Here is a 22,400-nt window from a genome sequence, read left to right as displayed (position 1 = left end):
GGTGACCTTTTTAAAAATGGATTTAGGTCGTAAATTTAATAAGTGTATTTACTGCCTATCCACTTGCTTAAGTCAAGTCATATTGCAAAATTGCAAATTAAAACTTTTCCTGATCATATATAAAGAAACCGTCGATGAAAATTGCTCGTCCGCGAAATTGTATAATTGTAGTTCTAAAAATAAGATTTTGCCTGTTAATAGATGATAAATTGCCACGTGCTATTCAACATTAACAAACTGTTAAATTGATACTTAATTTTAGAAATTAATGATCGTAATTAATTAAATGTCTTATAGTCTTGCAGTTTGACACGAGTATCAAATAATTAACAAATTTAGAAACGTTTTGTCTAATTGAGTAATGAATTGCTGCCTTTAATTACAGACATCCTTGAGTAATTTAAAGCACACTTTAGTTTAAACATGTGCGATCACGTGGAAAACACAAGTATAAATATAAAATTTGGTTGTAGAATTTCATAATCAAATTTTCTTCTATTTGAACAGCTTTGGTTTTATAAAGCCAATACTTAGTATAGGTTGTACCAGTAACTGAAAGTTTCTGAAGGTATCTTACAAAAATGGTTGGAACGAAATCAACACACGTGGATGACATGTCTTACATGCGGAAGGTTTGTAAATTATTTAGACTTTTACTTGAATCATTCAATCAATAAATAACTCTTTACTTACATTAAAAGTAATTTTGATAAAATAAGTGTATAAAACATCTTTTATGATACACATGTCTAGAAAGGACAGCTGCAGAAATTAGAATATTAAACTTTTGTAGAAAATAGGTTTCCAAAATAAAACACAATTCATGGGTATATTTAAAGTTCCTAAATTTATTTATCAATTGCACATTAATTTCATCATAAAACATAATAGCATAATTGGGTAAATGTTTGCCTCTAGGACGTATACTCTTACTATATTTTGTGAGTTTACATAAAATTTTCTTATTGGAATGCAAAATCTGTATCAGACATTTTAAGACAAAAATAATGTATTTTCAAGCATTTGAATTATTATAGTGGGACATAACTGCTGTAGATATCGGCGTACGTTTTCCTGCGTTAACCTCCCTTTGATCATAAACACTTGTGCATTTTTCCGCAGATCCGGAAGCCGCTGGTAGAGAAAAAGAGACGGGAAAGAATGAATCAAAGTATTTCACAGCTGAAGTCACTCATCGCACAGACCATTCAGCAGAATGTGAGTAGATCAAATCATGTTTACATTATTTACATAATGAAATAGAATATGCGAGTGTCCTACAACTAGTACATAAGTTCAAATAGGTACTGAAGTTAGTGAATTTTATGCGATACCTGTAAATAGGTCGAAAACTTGTAGTAAAATCTTAAATCTTAAATGATGTAGAAAAATTCATTTATCTGGCAATGGAAATGAGAAATTCATAACATATTTGATTTACTGTATAGATACCATGAACCGTGACAGGTTTAACTGTTTGATGTTTAAGTATAATCCCAGGACAATTGTTCTGCGTCAGGCTAAAAAGGTCCTTAAGGAGGTAGGTTACCTTGTTACAAGGGTAAATTCAAGTTAGTTTAACCGCAGCATTTGTTTGTATTTCGTGTAATATGAAGTTTTACCTGCTACAATCTCAATTTCGTTTGTCTCTGTATCTTCAAATTCAATTATTATCTAGGTTTGAAGAACATGACCCTCTAAAGGTATTTCATATTAAAAGAAGACGGAAAATACGGATATTTAACACTTTTCAGTGTATTTTAGTTTCATTGATATCCGTAGAAGTCTGCATAATTGATAATTTTACTAGTATGCACGTTAGCTTTCTAATATAAGCTTTAAATGCATATGTCGCGGGGCTCGTGTTTCCATGGTAACGCATTTTCTCTCATTTTTAAACAACTATGTATAAAAATAGGGGTTTTCGACGGCTTAAGTGGCATTCTGTTAATGACTAACATGGAATATTTGGGAAATATTATAAGCAAAATACCATGCACTTTACATGGTACCCTATTTTTCTTAAAGTTTACAGTAACCATGGCAACAGAGATGTTTAAAATAGCTTATATCTTGCTTTTTGTCGTAATTTCTTATAAAAAAATATTGAATAAGATTATCTTTCTAGTTAATGTAGCTTTAAAACATATTATTTCTAACGTAAGTTATATTTACTTGTTATTTGCATTGATTCAAACAAATTTCACAGCTTAGAATACATACGGCAGTACACCTCGCCTGGCATTTTTCATGGAAAAATCGTTCAGCATGCTGATATTATTCTAATGGATATTGTTGAAATGAAAATAAAAAGCCGAAGTTGTGTTTCTTAAAAAGACCAGTGTCAACGCTTTTGAATTTTACATTTAGATACATAGGTCACGGGCTTCGTTTCCATGGTAACATCAATCAAATTTAAGGAACCACATTTTTCTACTGAAATTTGAACAGTTTTAGATCTTATTTTTAGTATATAAGTAACAAATTATCAACGGAACCTGAAAAATAGGTATTACAAATCAAACTGCTAGATTTTTTATTTGAAAATGGCCGTTACAAGTAACCTTTCATCCAACTATATTCCAAATAACATTGGTTACCATCATCCATTTTCTTACAATCCGCATAACGTTTCAATATAACTACATAAAAGAAGCAAAATATTGATGATTATTTAGAGCAAAAGATTCATAACAAATATTTCAGCAAATATTTGTTATTTGAAGATAGTTAAAATAAGAAAAATGCGCAGAATTACATACTTTCAAGATAAAAGCTATTAATTTTGCGCGGTAACTGACACGTAACGTCATGACGTCAATGACGTCATTTTAAGGCAACATTGTTTTGAAGCGTCTCTGCGGCAATTGATTCATTATTTCTGCATTATTAAACCATAAAGTATCAAATCGGAGGCAGGTTCATGATTTGTTTTCAGGAGAATGAATATAGAAACACATTTAATTTGTCGTAAACGTCGTCGTAAATCGTCACGGTAGCTTCCGGTTGGACATGCGCACATACAAATATGAAGGTAACCTACCTCCTTAACGTAAATGATGCTGTTTTGTGTAAATGACGTCAAAGTAATATGACGTCACCTAGACGTTTAAACATGTCGGCGCGCCTTTTTGAATTTGAGCAAATGCTATGATGCCTCATTTCAGACGAGTACTTTTTCCTACGTTTTTTTTTATCTTCTGTAATAATTTCAAAAGCATTTAATTGAACAAAAATCCTTCAAAATACTTGCTTCTCCATGTTAATGTCACGGAACAAATAACGAACAAAGCGTCATAAAATTCTACATTCCTTAAGATATAGCGATCTATCAATGAAATCCCCGTTCTCCACTACGTGGTTTAAGTTACAATTCTGAAATTTCTATTTTATGTAAAGAATTTAATGTACTTATCAAGTATGCAAAAATGTAGAAATGTCATTAAAATGCTATAAGGTCCCTTTTTGCTTGATGCGGCTCTTAATTTATTATTATGTCATGTTAAAGGTTCACCTTAGAGTGAAATTATTATACAAGTTTTGTGAAAACATTGTAAATAAAAGTCGTTTATTGACTTATCAGTTTATTGTCTCTTCTGAAAATAATCATGCACTCACTGTGCTCCATATTATATTATGTTTGTACTTGCTATAGGCATTGTATTTACATGCTTTATGCAATAAATCGAAATTGAATTGAATTGAATTTAATTGAATATGAAATAAGGCAGACCTTTACCAAAGATTTTAAAAATGTTATTTTTTTTTCATTTTACGACTATCTTCATAGTATTTTGTCATACATTTGTAGTATGTAAGTTATACCCTGTTATTGTAGGGATAATACACGTTTTTTTGTGTATAACATCTGCAGAAGCCCGCGGGAAGGTTTGTTGACGCATGTTTTTTTTTTCGTGTTATAACAACTGCAGAATCCCAATGGATTGGTATGGGATTGATACCAGGCGAAGGTACCAACGATTCCTGATGGATTCTGAAGATGTTACAACACAAAATGAACATGCGTTAACGCTATTCTAGCATAAACGCGTAAAAAAACTAATAAACAAATAAATTATTCCTCAGTGTTATTGAATTTTCATGAAAAGCGCGGGAACGTCTGCGTTGTTTTTTTTTTTTACGTTGAGTCATTTCCTTTTGAATTATCCGTTTTTGGGCCGTATTGATAATCACTTCCGGGCATGCGCAGAACGGCTGCACCAGACATCGATTGCGTTCACGCTTTGCCACGGAACGCGCATATATGAAAAGATGTTTTTACAGCACGTGAGCGCCAGAATCTCTCTGTTAAAACACGTTTTCTCTCCTGTTAGAACACCCCCGAAAAGTGACAAAAACATCAGTTTTATGCTAGAATCATTATTTTCATATTTTTCTCATATATTAACTTTTTGAAACCTTGTTTTGGACTACTAAATTACTATACTCGAACATAAGCATTTGACAATAATTTTCGCCAGTTGTAGGGCTTACGTTTCAGACTTCTTTGAGATCGTTTTAAAAATCTGCTCGTATATAGCTTTTTCTAATATTATCCATTTGACCTATCTTTTTTCAGACTGCCCCTATGACACGGGTGGACAAGGCCGACATTCTCGAGCTCACCGTATTTCATCTTGCACAGTTACAACAACAACAACGATCTGTAACCATGGCGACAGAGGCTGCAGCATTCAGTGCGGGATACAAAGCGTGTGCACGTGATGCCGTGACGTACTTGGCAAACAATAAGACAAGTTCTGCAGTCACTGGATCCCTGAGCACTCATCTTCATAGTTCATATCTGATGCACAGCAGACGGCAGCAAACAACAACCCATCTGCAAAATTATCCAAGAGGCGGTACCTCTCAGAGAAACACGGATCGTCTGTCGACCCCGCTCAGATCTTATGACAGTTTAAATACTTCTTTACCCGAACTGAATCTGTCCGGATATTCGCCTATCCTCAACAGTACACAAACTCTACCGGAACTTACGTCATCATTTATACATACGGGTCTCACGTTTAGTCCTTCTACGGATTGTTCCAGTGCCAGTTCCAGTGTAAGCATTTCGTCCAGTGAATCGTGCATGTCCTATTTTGGTAACAGCACAGACGATGACTCTACAGCAAACAATGAAGAGAAGGATGTGAACAATTGTATAGATGTTGTAACGATTGGTAATGGGAAGGAAAACGAGATTGGTCACGTGATAAAAGAAGTTCCATGGCGGCCCTTTTAGGACAATATTAGTTTTACATGATCTTAACGTTGAAATTTGTTGTTTTGAAGGAATGTGCTATATCAAAATTCAATTGTGTATAATTGTAAATGTGTAGTTAACACAGAATAAATAGTATAGAGAGATATTGCTTGTCTGTATGCTTTATGTGATGCTGCTTTTGCTGGGGTTTTCAGCATCTAGGTCACTGAAAGTAATCAGTTTTACGATTGTTTTCTATGTATGCCCTAGAGCATTAGTAAAGCTTTTGTCACAATCCTGATAATACCACACTAGTATCTTAGAAATCTTGTAACAGATGTAAGCGTCTTACCTTTAGTATAGTTCCGACTTTAGTACGGAAGAATTTTGGCTTAATTGGTAAACAACTTTGTGAGACCTAGTGGGTAACTTCTGGCATTTATTTCCGTCCGTAGTTTCCATAATGCTGGAGAAATTTTCCCGTAACTAGGTTGTAATATCATGTGAGAAGTTGTACCGTAAACTTATATTACATACCTTACAACATGTACAGGACCGTGATAACCTAGCCAATAACCGGAAACGTGCACGCAAACCGATCACGTTCCAGTAGTAACTTTTGATGCCATCTACCCGAGTATGATAGAACTGTCCAAGACCTACCAGAAAACTGTCGATTATCACTTTTAGGAGTTTGTTCCCCCGGACGCGGACACACAATCCTGCACTGTTTGTTTTATGTTTCATAAGAATGCTGTGTTGCTAAATTGCACATTTCTTACCCAAAACGTATCATTCCATTTTGACCATAAATCATCGAAATGTTTAAAATTTATTAAATAAGACAGTTCTCAACCACATCCAACACATATAGTACCAATTGGAGACTTCGTGACTTACCTCGCTCTTTCCGAAAGTCGAGAAAAAGTGTACAGGGTTATCTTTTGAAATTATTGTCAATTAAATAAAACTAAACTATACTCGGTCAGGCTCCCAGTTAATTCATGATCATCCATAGTAGGTGAACCTAGGTATGACTTTTTTTCTAACACAGATGTAATTACTGTTTTCACCTGGCCCCAAATTTATACAGATGTATTATGAGACCAGTTCTTACCATTTGTTAGTTTTCAAAACTTAATTTAGTTTATACAAATATATTTTATCTCCATTGTGATGAAAGTTTCAGGCTTATTTGAACTACTCTCGGGTCCGCTTGCTGGAAACCTAGTACTGGCGTCATATGAGAAGGCGGGGCTCGAACCCACATTTCTCGGGTTGAACGCCCGGCACCTTAACCACTAGACCAACGCTCCCCTAAATTTAGAAGGAACCCAGCAGATGCTCGTCTCCTAATTCAATTTTAAAACCTCAGATCCAGAATACTGTCCAACCATTTCGTTTACTTCCTCAGACTTAGAACGTGTACCAAAATAAGAGGTACTGGCAGCGTATACATTTGTGTATATTTACTCCCCCACCCCCAAATGCAATTAACAACTCCCATCTTCTTTGCTGCTTATCAGCGATTATGTAACAGTAGCTGATTAGAGGGCAATTAGCTACTGAAATTTGAATTTATGCACATCTTCAGACAGAACTTGAAAAAAATCAAACTTGCTTTTTTCCTAAAAACATCACTTATTTTGTAACATATTTCTAAATAAGTTTCTGGTTATTTTATTATTATGTTTGATCAACAAATATTTCCTTTTCATAAAAAAATGTCAACATAAGGTATAACTTTTAATGTTATCACATATTTATTAAATAAAATATCCTTTTCCCCACTAAATGATACCCTTGTAAGGTAGACTGACTTTCCAGTAAACAATTACCCTTGTTTACTGGAACCATACTGTGATAGTCATTAGCCCAAACTGTGCTAAGTTTTAATATTTTACACTATTTCCATCATTTGAATATGGACATACTTAGAGATAAAACTGAGAGATAAATACTAACACCAGATACCAAAACCAACAGTTACAACATACTGTCCATTGAAATCAAGTACTTATTAACCCTTACCATGCTAAATTTCTATTATGAACTTGTCCATCTTCCAATTTGGACCGTACCATTAACTGTTGAAAGGAGTGCTTACCAAAAAGATACTGGCTGAGTATCGAACGGTGCAGTTCTTGATCAGACTGCATGGATGTGCAGGCTGATCATGATCTACACTGGTCGCAAAGGCAGAATCAGTTGTGTCTAGCATGCGTTAATGCCACAAGTTTAAGAAATGGTCTAAAACCACTGATCAACCTCAATATTAGATCGATGAGGACTTATTTAGCAGTTACTTCTCAATACTTCATATGCTGCATAGAAACAGAATCATTATTTACGGCTAAAAACTTAATTTATTTTTAATTAAATAAAACGTCTTCGTACGTAATGAATATAAAACAATAATAGAAGCGCTACGTGTCATTTTTTAATTCTATTCAACATTACACACTTGAGTATATTTTACGTGGTAAATAATTTCGCATATTACACTTTTCTTTTCTACTATTTTTTTTGCATTATATTTTGTTTTAAAATGGCTATAAACAGTGTTTTCAGTTGTTGTATTTTGTCAAAATTTATCATATGTTTAAAATCCTAGATCAACCACCGTGGCGTTTGTGTGTATCCAACTATTATCATTTACACTTCATTTCATGTGAAAACCTTACATCATTTATGTAAACGGAGAATACCATTATAATAAATCAGGATGTTGGCAAATTTTGTTGTAAGTTTTATAAATTGTCACGTGTACTTGACTGTTATCTGTAAGAATCATTTTATATATCATTTTAAATATTATTTTCATTAAAAATACAGTAAGTACTACAACCATAAAGCTTAAAGTCTAATAATGCCTTTGCTTAAAAAGTGGCTGCCACATTAATCGTTATGAACACAATATATATTTAATTTCTTGTTCTTCTATTTCCAATATTTGTTTTCTCTTATACCTGTCAAAGCTTTGAATATTGATGAACACAGTAGAAAGTTTTATTGAATTTATTGTATTTTATTACCTCCCTTTATGGCTCTCTGTAAAATTTCGTGTGCAGAATTGGAAGTAGCGTTTATCTAACCATGTAATTATGTATAACATCTATTTAGACAGTTGTTTCATCTGTTTTTAACCAAAAATTAAAGCCTTGTGGAACTTTAAGCTATGTACCACTATATAAACAGTACATAAACGTCTGATGGCGTTCAAAATGTACATTCTTGGAAGAGATTCGCCGGCATCTCTTAAAATATCATACTGTATATTGCTGGTAATGAATGTCCGTGTTGGAATCCCAAGGAGAAACAGTCGACTTTTCGACCGTTGCATGTGATCTGTCCGTTGACGTATCCACTTCTGGTGTCACATGTTCTTTCAAAGTTGAGAAATGTTCCCCCTCCTCTGGGATGTTGTATCTGACAACATCGTACGACGCACTGCTGCAAGGAGTTATGTATATTTCATTATCGTCTTGCATGTTTGATAGTTCTGTATTCTCATTGTGAAAATCACTCGTTGGCGTTATATAAGGATTGAACGAGTGGTTGTTTTGGTCATTCAATTTAACTAGAGATTGTGTGAGCTTCCTTATCTGGAAAACAAAAACAACAATAATTTAAGCCGGACATTTGATTAGAATATATGTGAGATTTGAACGCGAACGCATGCTCATTCACATTATTTCCCGATGTTCATGACAACATGGCGCCACTTGTCTCTTTTTTTGTTTAATTTAGCTGTATAATCATTGTCAAACTCAGTCAAGACTTTATAATCATTATGGAATTGGTAAAAATAGATTCAGGCTATATATCAACTATCACAGAACTAGGTCAGAAATGAATCCAGGCTATATAATTATCACGAAACGAGGTCAGAAATTGATTCAAGCTAATGATTATTATGAAACTATGTCAGAAATGAATGTAGGCTATATAACTATTATATATTATGAAACTAGGTCAGAAATGAATTCAGGCTATATAGTTATAATAGAAAGAATTTAGCCTATATGATTATTATAAAACTCATTATCAGTTTCAGCTGAAATAAAAACGTCAATGTTTTACTCAATCCATTCTTTCTGATTACGTTCTTTTACGGACCTAAATGTAAAAATTCATGTGCACTATCAAAAGTAGCGCTTTTCTCACAATGAAATTATGCATAGTATCTATTTGGACAGCAGTTTCAACCCTTATGGAAGTTTAAACTATACCAGCATACAGTCTCAGTAGTACAGTCACCCGCCCGTTTAGCTTTATAGGTCAATCACAAAGCAAAGCCTGTGCGAGACAGATATTCAACATGTCAATAGCAAGGTCGTTGATCTTCCTCCTCAGCTATTTATGTGGAGAAGTTGTCAGTACCTTGCGGAGTACAGGTTTAAATTTGTAAGGAATCTAGAAACACTAATATGTTTAACTGACCGCCGTATGTTGCTGAAATTCTGTATTTCATAACATTACAAACAAAGAAAGTCATCTAAATTCAATGTCTTACTGTTTCGCATATGTGTTGTCTGTTTTTGCATCCATCTGCTATTTGATACACCATAAACGAGAGAAATATGACGATTGGTGTACAACTTATCACCAGACCGATCGCTTCACCAGAGGCGGACACTTCAGTGCCATCGTAGGACGTCTTCGTGTAACCAACAATACAAGCGCATAGGATCAGCTTCAAAAATGAAGAAAACATACATATACACATACTCTAAATATTATAATTCCAGTTTTCAACTCGTTGAACTATTAAATCAAGAATGCATTTATCTTTTTCTAGCTATCATAAACTGTATATGTTTCTAATGTATATGTAGGACTACAAGCAGAAATTGTCTTGCAACATTTGTAAACAACAACATTAGCAAGCCGATATTTACAGTAATTAAGAAAGCGTTTATTCTTATGGGATAACTTTATTTTAAGTTGGTCTACATTCATATTTATTATATAAATGTTTTCTGCGATATGCAGTTTACTCTTAATATATGGAACTAAATCAAATGAAATATATTTGATACTATATATTTACCAAACAAAACACAGGTACGGTGACCACAAACATTGCTCGTAGGTACAGGTGTAGAGCTTTGCCACTGTTACCTAACATCGAGTCGACATCAGAGAGAAACTTGTCAATTCCGTAAAACCAAACTATAGCAATAGTTTCAGCGAGTAGAAATATTGTCATTGCATAGTCAGCGATGTATCCGTCAAACAAAACAACCATATGAATCCCTCCGCGCGTAACCATTGGCAGCCCAAGAAGAAATGAAATTAAACATATCATACCGAAAATTAATTTCCTTCGTTTCAGTATCCTTGGAAAGACATCCGCAATTGAGGCATATGTTGCCCATGACATTACAAAAACCGAATCAAGGCCTAATGTAAAAACCATTGCAAAGAATAAACAAGACCACATACTGGAACTAGGCAGCTGGGACAGACCTTGTATGTACGAAATAAAAATCAGTCCCGGACCTTTGTCAAAAATATCTTCTAGAGGTTTGTTCAACCTAACCGAAGCATGGCCAAGAAAACAAAATACAACCAATCCGCCTAACATGCTGGTGAATGCGTTAACAAGTCCTAGTAATATTGAGTCTCGTAAAATGTTATGTTTGAATTTGTTGTAACTTGCAAGGCAAATAAGGGCGCCATCGCCGATGCCGGTAGAATACATTACTTGTGTGGCAGCACTGGCCCAGAGTGACCAATCAGAAAGTCTGCTCCAATCTGGTGTGAGATAATAGTGTAAACCGACGTCATATCCTTCCAGCGTTAATCCTCTCACAAGCAAGATCACAAGAAGAGCTGATGGAAGAGTAACTGTGACATACGACCACTGAAATATACGAATTTTCATTATGATTTCACAAGGGGTATGTGATGGAATCAAGCTGACTGACTTCAAATGCACCTAATAAATGTAAAATATAAATTGTGTCCATAGGACACGGATGCCCCCACTACTCTATATAGCAAAAACTATCAAAGGGACTGCAGTAAAACTAATCACAGAAAAAAATCCTTTCTACACACCAAGCTTGTTCATCTGTGAACGTTTGAAGCAAAAGTGTGGGAAGAGTTGGACACACAAAATTTTTCTCTATATTCCACATAGCAAAAACTATCAAAGGGCTATAACTGCAGTAAAGTAGTCACAAAAAATCCTTTCCTTGATAGTCATCTGCACATTAAGCTGGTTCATCTGTGGAAGTTTGAAGCAAATCAAGCTAATAGTATGGGAGGAGTTGGACACACAATATTTCGGGACGTACGTACGTACGGACAGCAGCAACACTATATGCCCCCACATAAATGTGTGGGGGCATAATAAAATGCAAACAGTAGTTACTGAAACATCATTTTAGGCATAATAAGTAATCAACGTGATATTAACATGATTAAAAATAACGTGTACATGTTATAATACAAATGTGACTACTTTAAACAAGAGCGTCACCTAGCAGGACATAATACTCAAGTACGCAAGTGGATTGGTTATGGTAACGAAATACTTTTTTCATGTTATAGGAAATTAATTTTGTTGAAAATATACCAACATACAACATACAGATATACGACCAATACGGATATTCTTTTATTGTTTCTTACTAATAGATATTGTGTAAAGTAGCTTTTCGGAAACCATTTGCAGTTGACCTTGATCTTAGGCCTATTGAACTGTAAGCAATCAGGAATTTCATTCAGTGATACCGGTACTTAGGTATTGTGTAAAGTTTGAAAACCGTAGCTATATACATTCAGACTTAAAGAGTCTAGTACGTCATGTGTTTTCAAAACGGGCGTAACCATGACTTTCAGTTCATTTATAATTTTTATTAGTACTGACCTTTGCAATGCACCGAATTCCTCTTACAGAACATAGGAACACTATGACCCAAACAATAAACAGTAATATCGCATTTCTTCCGACAACTGGTCCTAAATTTTCGATGTCGTTAGATTCGTGAGTGTCCAGCAATCCTTTCCAGTATTGTTCCTCTGGCGTGATGAACTTGATCTCACAATGAGAAAACTCGGCTTTGATAGATTTAAAGCTAAGGTCCCTAATAGCTGATACGTTTGGCTGGGCTTGTGTAGTTTCTATACATGTTTTGTTCATCATCCCAAGCAATGTTTGGATTCTGTTTTTCTCCGTCATGTTTCCAAACTTTGGGTACGGTTGAGTACGGCATATATACCTGTCTTCTGGTGTGTCGATATTGCAACGTTGCCATGGTAAATCCTCTCCTAGATTCACAAACGAAACCAGCATATAATAAAACACATAAGCGACTAACACGATATAATAAATATTCGTAACGAATGTAACGAAAATCATTGCCCAGCCTAGTCCTTTAAATAGTGGAGAAAAAGACCACACGGTTATAGGCCCCGTGGAGAAATATTGACCAAGAAACATTTCTAGAAATAGCATAGGCAGTGCACAAAACAATAACGTTATCCAATATGGAACGAGGAAGGCACCACCGCCGTTTGTGTAGCATCTGTAGGAGTACCTCCAAATGTTCCCAAGTCCAACTGTGTAACCAAATGTCGTAAAGAGAAATTCCAGCTTTCCTTCCCATTGGAATCGCTCTCCAGTCTTATTTCTTTTAAAGTCACTCATTACGTTCACTCTGTAGATCTGAGAAGAAAACGTATTACTTATTTGAATATTTTCACCGAAACTGTTTAAACTATATGAAATCATGCGTATTTCGAATATTTATAAGCCGTATCTAAACTTCCTCATGACTGTACAATTCACGCTTGATCTCTTGAAAAATACAGTATGAAATTACATACCTAGTAAAGTTTGATTATATAAATGATACAGACTGTCGCGTTTGCTTATTAAAACCACTACCTGTTAATAACTACTAAAAGTGGCCTGTCATTTAGGCGGCTGGTTTCAACACTCCGGCGACGCTTTTTTTTCATTGAAAAATGTTGATGTGCAATTATATTCCTTTGATGATTTTAATGTTATTCTGTAATTATATTATTTTTCCTTATTGTTGTCATGTAAAGTAAATTTCACCTCAAGGCAAAATATTATGCTTCCTCAACGGTAACTGTAGTTTCGCAAATTGTGTCTGTGGAATCCTGAAGAGAGTCCATTGTTACAATGACGAGCACATTTATTTTCTAGCCAAGCGTTTGATACAATTATAAATTGTGTGTTTTTGTGTGCATAAAACACATTGTTTAGTATATAAAATATTTGATAAATGGCTGGAAGTTTATGCAGGAATTGTGACGGGCTGGATTTGAATCTCGGCTCTTGCCGATGCCCTTAAAGGGACGTAAGGATGTGACTTATATAAAAAGACCCAAATGTTTACATTATTTAATGCCAAATATCAAATAACCTAAGGCAGTGCCCGAGCTCAGAGCTCGTGGATTCAAGCAGGTTGAACCGTAAATTTCACCGAAACGAATTCCTCACACATTTGTTACAAATACCTACGGTCGAAAATATCACAAATCAGAAATGTGAGATATACGTTTTTGCTTATTAGGGGTAGGGAAATGAAACGTAAATTTCACAAATTTATAACATATTTGTACGATTTTTGTGAAATATTCGCACGAGTTCTTTTCACATGCATTTAACAGTCTAAATGTGACTTCAACCTTTTAGGTACGGACCTGAGTGTTGTCCGTGGCTCCTCGTGTCCTTACCGTAATCATTTGTATCATTCGATTTCAAAATTCTTCAACCGATGAGGACGTTAAAGATCGTACAAGCAAACTGTATTGTCCCCATTGTTTTACCTATAACTTCAAAAGTGTGCTCGTGAGCGTTCAGCTAATTTCTTGGGTTTGCGCGCGGCACCTTGTCTCATCGTGGTGATCATTTATACCAAGTTATTTAAAAAAATTTTAATCGCATAGGACGATGTCCCTATTAATTCAAAGTATGACTTTGACCTTTCATCTGATGGCGTCGGTTCTGCACGCAACATCTTGTCTCGTCATGGTTATCATTCAAGGTACCATGACTGCACATTCCAGCATAAAACTGCTGTTCTTGTCACATTTTGGGGTTGTTTTAATAGGAGAGAAAACGTATGTTAACAGAGAGATTATCGCGCTCGCGTGCTGTAAAAACACATGTTTATATATGCGCGTTCCGTGGTAAAGCGTAAACGTATTATGGCCCCAAAACGGATAATTAAAAAAAGAAAAACAACGCAGACGTTCCCGTGCATTTCATGGAAATTTAATGACGTTGAGGGACTCTTTATTCATTTATTACTTCTTGCGCGTTTTATGCTAGAATAGCGTTAGCGCATGTTCTTTTCATGTTCTAACATATTCAGAATCCCTCGGGAAACGTTGGTACCCTCGGGATTGTGCAGATGTTATAACACGAAAAAAACATGCGTTATCCCTACATTTACACAACGCTATCGCACCTTCACACATCGCTATCGCACTATCGAGTATCACCATCGTATCTTCGCATTTCGTCCTTCGTCGTTGCACGATCAAATATAATATATCGCAGATTCCTCGTGGAATTGCGGCCTTTAGTCAATGCACAAAACCGCGAGGACGGAACACGAATGCATAATGGTGACGCGTGATAAACACGATACAAAATTTCAAAGTTATTTCGTGCTTCGCCAATTTTTCCTAATAGACCGTAAGACCATATAAGAGAAACGCAAAACAATTCAAAGATTTCTTGAGTAGCATGCCCTCATACCGTCTATACGACACAATGGTCAGTCTTGGAAATGAACGGTGAACAACAGGTTGCAACGTACAATTTCAGCATGACTTGGCAGTGCTTATTATGTTGACGTCACGTCGACGTGATATTTAGCGCCATATACGCATCGAGAAATAGCGCTTTCAAATTTGATCAAATATTTTACTTAAATGTCACATAGCACAACTATCTTGATTAATTTACACTCACACTGAGTTGGTAATTCGCTGTGCAGAATTATTCTCCATCATTTGCGCTCCAACTGAGCTACTCCGCTTGACGTAATATCCTTAGGACGGCCAGCACATACTTATGCAATCTCGCCAGGCATATGTATGTTTTTGACAACACAGCTTTTTCCGGAAGTAAATAAAATGAAAGTAGAAATGCTAAACTTGAAAACGAAAGCCGCATTTTGATTCGTAGCTAGTCAGGGGTCACGCGCAGGGGTCACCCCGTCTAAAAGTATGCGCGTGGACTTTTTTTTGTTTTTTTTTTGTTATTGGGGAGCCAATTTTCAGCACTTTATTACAAATTGAAATTACCTGGGCTTTAGTACAGCATGTCAGCTTTTAATCTATGAAAAAATATTTGAGCTCTGGATAAACACAAATCCCACAGGGGTCTGTAACGGACCAAGGGTACGTTGATAATTTTGGAACTTCATCAAATCGCTCAAAATGTCATTTTTGATGTTGTCTGAGAGTGTCAGTATATGTCTCAGATGTAAGATATAACCGTATTTGAGAGCTGCAGACGTAGACATTTCAGAAATATTTTCAAAACAAGTTTCGTGTAAAAAATGTTGTTTCTACGGAAGCGTGAAAGGGCCATCAGACGCTAATACGTTTTAGTACGTTAAGGCTGCGGAAAGGATATGAAATAAGGCAATGCCTCAATCGGGAATCGTTACAGTCCATCAGCTTGCCCAGAAATATGCGTTTGTATCAATTTAAAGGTAGATTTTGGAATAAAAAAACAATACTGCACATATTTGTACTGGTGTGCAAGACGTTGCGGTTTGGACAAGTTATGTGGACGCTTATTACGTACAAAGAAAAAAGCGTATTCTTCCAAAATACTAGGGAGTGTGGGGTGGGGATGCAAGCGTCCGATAGATAGCATTATTGGAAATTCTATTCAGTTATGTTATGTTCTGTTCTGTTCTGTTCTGTGTTCTGTTCTGTTCTGTTCTGTTCTGTTCTGTGTTCTGTTCTGTTCTGTTCTGTTCTCAATGATTAGGGAATGGGGTGGGGGCGGTTGCATGCGTCCGACAGATAGCATTATTGGAAATTATATTATGTTCTGTTCTGTTCTGTTATTTTCGGATCCGTTCTGTTCTGCTTCTTTCTGTTTTGTTCTGTGGTGTTGTGTTGTGTTGTGTGTAAAGGATGATGTTATATGCAGTAGGCTAGAGTATAAGGGTGCACTTATTCTTCCTTGCTATTGAGCTAGCTTTTATAGTGACGTGGTAGAGTGTCCACCTTAGGTGTGAAAGGTCCCGGGTTCGTTTCCCGGTCAGGGCTGCAGTATTTTCAGTCTGTTACGTATAAATAAATTAATTCTCACTGATCTGCATATTCGTTTGACGTACTCGTCTAAACAATCGTTTTTGCATTTTTGTTATGTTTTGGCAGGTTGCTTTAATAGGGGTACAGATGCAAAACGTAAATTTCACAAATTTGAGACATATTCGTACCATTTGTTTTTGTGAAATATTCGCACGAAGCACGAATTACTCACACGTGTGAAGAATTCATTTCTGTGAAATTTACGGTTCAACAGAGCATATACATGTAAGAACTTTTCCCGATTAAAGGGTATACACTAGTAAATAAATTTGCTATATGTTCTATATAAAATTAGCAATCTTCTGACAGCTGTAACACATAGTCAGGTGGATTACTAGTCTTATATTCTTAAATATACCACAAAAGAACACCAAGAAAATTAGGGGTCATGTATCTTCTTAGACAGATTTTTTTTCCGACAGGTTAACACTATGGAATATCTTCCAAACTGACAGCTAAAATGTGTGTATGAACATTATGTGTAATAAGGTCTGTTTAGATTTCTTTAATTAAATGCAGAAAAGCTCCTTGAAAAGTCAGGTATAGGTCCACAGTGAAATAAAAACAGGACCTGGCTTACATAAAACATAAAAATGTCACTTTAACTGGGAAAAATGGAGGATTCTTTCTTTCCGACTAGCCCGGAAATGCTGCTTGATTACAAAAACTTCCATATTATTTTCTTTATCTATATTTCTCATTGGAATATATGAATTCACATAACATTATATCAAAGATGAAAGTTTATAAGATAAAAGTAATATAGAAAAAAATATAGTGACTCAGTCGGATGTCGAACCCATACTTTTTTCTTTGCTTTACATACTTTGTGTAAGTTTGTTTTTCTCTTGTTTCTAATTCATTGTTTTGTTCTTATTTTCGTATAAAAACGGTAGTATATATCTTTAAATCAATTGATACTACTGAAATTATAATCGGGCAATGCTTTTATTAAAGTGAAATGTAAGATTGTTAATATGAAATAAGGTAATGCCTCAATCGGGAATCGTTACAGTCCATCAGCTTGCCCAGAAATATGCATATGTATCCATTTAAAGGTAGATTTTGGAATAAAAAACAATACTACCCATATTTGTACTGATGTGCAAGATGTTGCGGTTCGGACAAGTTATGTGGGCACTTATTACGCACAAGGAAAAGGCGTATTCTTCCAAAAAATCCGAAGTCAGACGCTCTGTGCACTTGTCGGAAGACCACATTTTTTCAATTCGATAGTATATCTCATTTGGTATATATCGCATGTTACCGTAGAGGGATCGATCCCCTATAAAATCTATAAAACTAAAACTTTGAAAATATCACAAGAAAGCTTCAAAAACATAAGATCATATTAAAGGCGGTGTGTATTTAAACATAATTATGTGTCGTATCAATAAAGACATAATATAAGTCAGTGAACAAGTTAGAACTAGATTAACTAACTCGTTTTGTCTCCGTTGAATCGTAAAAATCATGAGCCATTTATTTCGTTAGATTAGAGTGGTCATGCATTAACAAATCTCAGACTTCCTGTTTAATATTGTATTAAATTTAGTTTAAAAGGGAAAACTAGCTGTTAGGAGGAAATCGTCTTTATACGTAAGTACCTGTCCGTTTCAGTACAGTGAGTTCATTCGCGCAATATTAGTACGCCACAAAATGATATACGATTTCTATCATTATTTACCTTATGTTAAGGATACGTTCGCTTTAATTATCATTTTGTTATTTTCAAGTTAAAATTTGTATACTCAAACTCTAATCAAACGAAATAAATAGCTCATGATCTCCTCCTAACAGCTAGTTTTCCCCTTTAAAACTGGTTTTAGATAATATTAAACAGGAAGTCTGGCGCAGATATTGGTCGCATAGATAGTAACAAGAGGGCATTCTCTATCAAAACTATTTTGTCAAGTCGTGGTTTTATGTACATCTGGGGTAATCAGACCTCTTAATGTTATCTAACAGAGAATAATAGACACATTTTTTTTTTAAACATGGTATACTGAGATTAATAACTCGGTTTAATTACAGACACATTGTATATTTAGATATATTTTTTTTTAGTTAGAAAACTATTTAGACTTAGTATAAGAGAATAAACATAGAACTGCTTTAGATAGTTTTAGAACATCTTCGCACAGTCTTTAAACTGAAACAGGGAGGTACGACAATGTGCCTCGTGTTCAGAGGGATATGTATATCATGTGATATGAAAAAAGTCGAAACTGAATACCACTTTGTCCGAATTACAGAGATCTGAGAATTAAGTATTACAAACTGTACTATTGTCGTTGGCGGACTGTGTCTAAACTGGATAATCTTTTGTCGTATAGGTCCAAGAAAACTCTTTGCGCTCTTTCTAAATTTTTATATTTTGCAAATGAAATAAGTATATCTTGAGAGAAATGATCTGTTAGGACAGACTTTGAAAATTAAATAGTTTCTATCCATAATGTTTCAACTGATTTATGTATCCATGCTTCAGAAAATGCTGAAATGATTTGATGTCATTTTGATTGTTATATGCTTTAACAAAATCGACTATCGGAAAATATAAATATATCATGTACAATGCCCTTATTGTAGATGTGATTTCACTTGGGTGTAATAAAGATTACGCTGTTGTTGGTGGTTAATAATTATTAACCATAATTAACAATTTAAAAAAGAATTTACTCGTGTTCAATATGATTGTATTATATGGCAATAAATGATAAATTGGCACGTGCTATTCAACTGTAACAAACTGTATAATTGATACTTAATGTATGAAGTTAATTGACGTAATTAATTACCTGTCTTATAATTGTCCTGCAGTTTTGACACGTGTTTTACTTAATTTACTAATTGGGAAACGTTTCATTGAGTAATAAATTGTTACCTTTAATTATGGACATCCATGAGTAATTTAGAGCACACTTTGGTATTGACACGTGCAGTCACGTGGAAAACACGGGTATAAATATAAAGTTTTGTCGTAGAATTCCAAAACCAAATTTTCCTCTTGTACTATCAAGTGAAACACTAAGATTAAGTTGCAATAATAAATTGACCTGAAAGTGTCTAAGATATCATACAAACATGGTAGGAACAAAATATACACAGATAGAGGACACATCTTACATAAGGAAGGTTGGTAGCTTTAAGTTATTTAGACTTTGTAACATGAACCATAATGAATGGCTACTTCCAAAAATCTGAATTTTAAACATTCGATTAGCTAGATAGATATATCTTTTATTCCACCATAAGAATACTCGGCGGTATGTTACATAGTGGATGAGTGCCCCTGTCAAACATTAAGTTTGTTTGCAGTTAACATGGAATACAACAGTTTTTTTTTTGAAAAGTCTACAAACTCATTTAAATATAATTTTATAATTTATTTTCAAAACATATTGTAAAATCTGGTTAGTGAATCGTGGGTTATCATCATCTTCTTTTAGGTATTTGACCTGTAAACAGGAGTCCACATTCGTATATAAATATATGATAATTATGAAACCTCCTGACGTCTTTGAATATTGGGAAACAACTACTAACATAAATGCTGACGTTTTCCTCTCGATTATTTCCCTTTGACCATATTCCATTCTAGGACCGTCTCTTCTCAGAAGGGCATTTTTCCTTTTTCACTTTTGAAATGTTATTTTTATTATACTGTACACATGATGAGATGTAAATAGATTATTGACCGACACTGACTTGCCTTAATTTCACAGATATGGAAGCCGATGGTAGAGAAAAAGAGGCGGGAAAGAATGAATCAAAGTATTTCACAGCTGAAGTCGCTCATCGCCCAGACTATCCAGCAGAATGTGAGTAGATGAAATAACTTTTTAGTGTCACAAAGAGCGGATATAAGTAAACAGCAAACAGCGTTGTAGCTGCACAATAATACATGTGCATGTCTGAGTTGCTAGGAGGGTTTATGGTGTACTCTAGAAAGAGTGTAAGAGCGTTTCCCGGCATATCTAGTATCAAAATATGTTTTGATATATTTCAGAAAATTGAATGTAGTCCCAGGTTCACAGCTTCTACGTGAAGCTACGCCAGTTGCAAATGGTTTTATTGATTTTAAGAATTACTTGCGCTCAAACACAGTGTTATTTAGGAATAGATGGGTGCGATCAAAGATTTACTTGCCCAACATGCCTAAGTGTAAAGATATAAAGATGTTTAGAGTGTCTATTAATCTAACAGTATAAATGTGTGTCTCATGTTTGTTTCACAACGTTACTTATACAAGCTTCCTACTTAACTACTACATTTATATTTGAAAAAAAATGCTTTAAACAATAACTGTCACAAGGCGTAAAGCACAAATGAAGACATAAACTCTTGGACAGTATTTAAAATCGTTTTGAAAAGTACTTCTCTTTTTTCTTATGTTCGACCTCTGACCTATTTCATTTTTTTTCAGACTGCTCCTATGACTCGCGTTGACAAAGCCGACATTCTCGAGCTCACAGTTTATCACCTTACACAGTTACAACAACAACAGCGATCTGTGACCATGGCGACAGAGGCTGCAGCATTCAGTGCGGGATACAAAGCGTGTGCACGTGAAGCCGTGACGTATATGGCTAGCAATCAGATGGCAAGTTCTACAGTCACTGGATCCCTGAACAGTCACCTTCATAGTTCATTCCTGATGAACAGCAGACGACAGCAATCGGCAACTCGTCTGCAAAATAATCCAAAGGGCAGTAACTCTCAGATAAAAACAGAGCGCTTGTCGACTCCCCTCAGACATTGTGACAGTTTCAATACGTCCTTGCCAGAATTGAACCTATCCGGATATTCGCCTATCGTAAACAATACACAAAGTCTACCGGAACTTACGTCATCATTTGTGCACGCTGGCCTTAATTCCAGTTCATCCTCAGAATATTTCAGTACCGATTCGAGTGTAAGCATTTCGTCCAGTGATTCGTGCTTGTCACATTCTGATAACAGCACAGGCGATGATTATAGAGCAGAAAATGAAGCGAAGGATCTAGAATGTATAGATGTTGTTTCTGTTGGTAACGGGAAGGAAAACGAGATTGGTCATGTGATTAAAGATGTTCTTTGGCGGCCATTTTAAGACAGACAGACAGTGCAAACAAGTGATCTGAAATCTGTATGAAGGATGGAGTTTCTTTTACATTAGTGTATAAATATGTGCTATGTTAATACTCAAAATACAATAATAACTGCAATTTTGTAAATATAGAATAAATATTGTAGACAGCAACTACTTGTCTTTCAAATCACTTGCATCTCATCGATGTGGGTTCGAGCCTCACTTGGGGCGTTGAATTCTTCATGCGAGGAAGCCATCCAGCTGGCTTATGGAAGGTCGGTCGTTCTACTCATGTGCCCGCTCGTGATGAAATAATGCATGGAAGGGCACCTTGGGTCTTCCTCCACCATCAAAGCTGGAAAGTCGCCATATGACCTATAATTGTGTCGGTGCGACGTTAAACCCAACACAATAAATAACAAGCAGCTAACGCCTGACGGCGTTTTGGCCGGGTTTTCCGAATTAAGTGATAATGAGTTAAAAGTTCTAATAAAGGCATACAATAAATAACCCCCAAATTAATTAGCACTATTATAGGGAAAAGGGGAAAAAAGAAATGGACAGATAGAAAATGAAACATGGTCAGCTTTTAACGAGAATTTGCAAGAATTATCTCCCTTAATTATTGACTATGTTAAAGCAATTCCCTTCAAATTGGACTGCCTCCCTTACATTAGCTCAAGTCGTGTCATTCATGACCGAAGTCAATAATTCTTTGTCATGGATTTTGCATTTATCTAATATTTTGCTTTAGGTAATACACGGAAATAAGGCTCGCGTGTTACTCCATAAAAAGCA

General features: G+C 35.2%; 3 protein-coding genes across 3 annotated transcripts; 2 read left to right on the top strand and 1 right to left on the bottom strand.

Moving 5' to 3' along the window:
- The first annotated feature begins 581 nt into the window (after positions 1–581).
- LOC123526895 (transcription factor HES-2-like) lies at positions 582–5,341 on the top strand. Its single transcript, XM_045306144.2, has 3 exons — positions 582–632; positions 1,123–1,218; positions 4,580–5,341. The coding sequence occupies exons 1-3, from the start codon at positions 582–584 to the stop codon at positions 5,243–5,245; spliced, it is 813 nt and encodes a 270-aa protein (XP_045162079.2). The 3' UTR covers positions 5,246–5,341.
- Positions 5,342–8,472: 3,131 nt separating this feature from the next.
- On the bottom strand, positions 8,473–13,047 carry LOC123528270 (sodium-dependent proline transporter-like). The gene is made up of 4 exons (XM_053522712.1): positions 12,087–13,047; positions 10,260–11,075; positions 9,723–9,902; positions 8,473–8,811 (listed from the first exon to the last, which is right to left on the bottom strand). The coding sequence occupies exons 1-4, from the start codon at positions 12,948–12,950 to the stop codon at positions 8,473–8,475; spliced, it is 2,199 nt and encodes a 732-aa protein (XP_053378687.1). The 5' UTR covers positions 12,951–13,047.
- A 6,568-nt stretch (positions 13,048–19,615) lies between these two features.
- Positions 19,616–21,623, top strand: LOC123526896 (enhancer of split mgamma protein-like). The gene is made up of 3 exons (XM_045306145.2): positions 19,616–19,666; positions 20,257–20,352; positions 20,958–21,623. The coding sequence occupies exons 1-3, from the start codon at positions 19,616–19,618 to the stop codon at positions 21,621–21,623; spliced, it is 813 nt and encodes a 270-aa protein (XP_045162080.2).
- Positions 21,624–22,400: the final 777 nt, after the last annotated feature.

This window comes from Mercenaria mercenaria, chromosome 14 (genome assembly GCF_021730395.1).
Source record: "Mercenaria mercenaria strain notata chromosome 14, MADL_Memer_1, whole genome shotgun sequence".
Lineage (NCBI taxonomy): Eukaryota > Metazoa > Mollusca > Bivalvia > Venerida > Veneridae > Mercenaria > Mercenaria mercenaria.
The sequence above is the reverse complement of the archived record's forward strand: the minus strand, read 5'-3'. Positions and strand labels throughout refer to the sequence as shown.

What these genes read in the sequence shown, in the direction of transcription:
- LOC123526895 (XM_045306144.2), top strand. Translation starts at nt 582, where the DNA reads ATGGTTGGAACGAAATCAACACACGTGGATGACATGTCTTACATGCGG. An exon ending in ACATGTCTTACATGCGGAAG is followed by an intron (nt 633 to 1,122) that starts GTTTGTAAATTA and finishes ATTTTTCCGCAG; the next exon opens with ATCCGGAAGCCGCTGGTAGA. An exon ending in CACAGACCATTCAGCAGAAT is followed by an intron (nt 1,219 to 4,579) that starts GTGAGTAGATCA and finishes ATCTTTTTTCAG; the next exon opens with ACTGCCCCTATGACACGGGT.
- LOC123528270 (XM_053522712.1), bottom strand. Translation starts at nt 12,950, where the DNA reads ATGATTTCATATAGTTTAAACAGTTTCGGTGAAAATATTCAAATAAGT. An exon ending in GAATTCGGTGCATTGCAAAG is followed by an intron (nt 11,076 to 12,086) that starts GTCAGTACTAAT and finishes CGTATATTTCAG; the next exon opens with TGGTCGTATGTCACAGTTAC. An exon ending in GACAACACATATGCGAAACA is followed by an intron (nt 8,812 to 9,722) that starts GTAAGACATTGA and finishes TTTGTTTTCCAG; the next exon opens with ATAAGGAAGCTCACACAATC.
- LOC123526896 (XM_045306145.2), top strand. Translation starts at nt 19,616, where the DNA reads ATGGTAGGAACAAAATATACACAGATAGAGGACACATCTTACATAAGG. An exon ending in ACACATCTTACATAAGGAAG is followed by an intron (nt 19,667 to 20,256) that starts GTTGGTAGCTTT and finishes TTAATTTCACAG; the next exon opens with ATATGGAAGCCGATGGTAGA. An exon ending in CCCAGACTATCCAGCAGAAT is followed by an intron (nt 20,353 to 20,957) that starts GTGAGTAGATGA and finishes ATTTTTTTTCAG; the next exon opens with ACTGCTCCTATGACTCGCGT.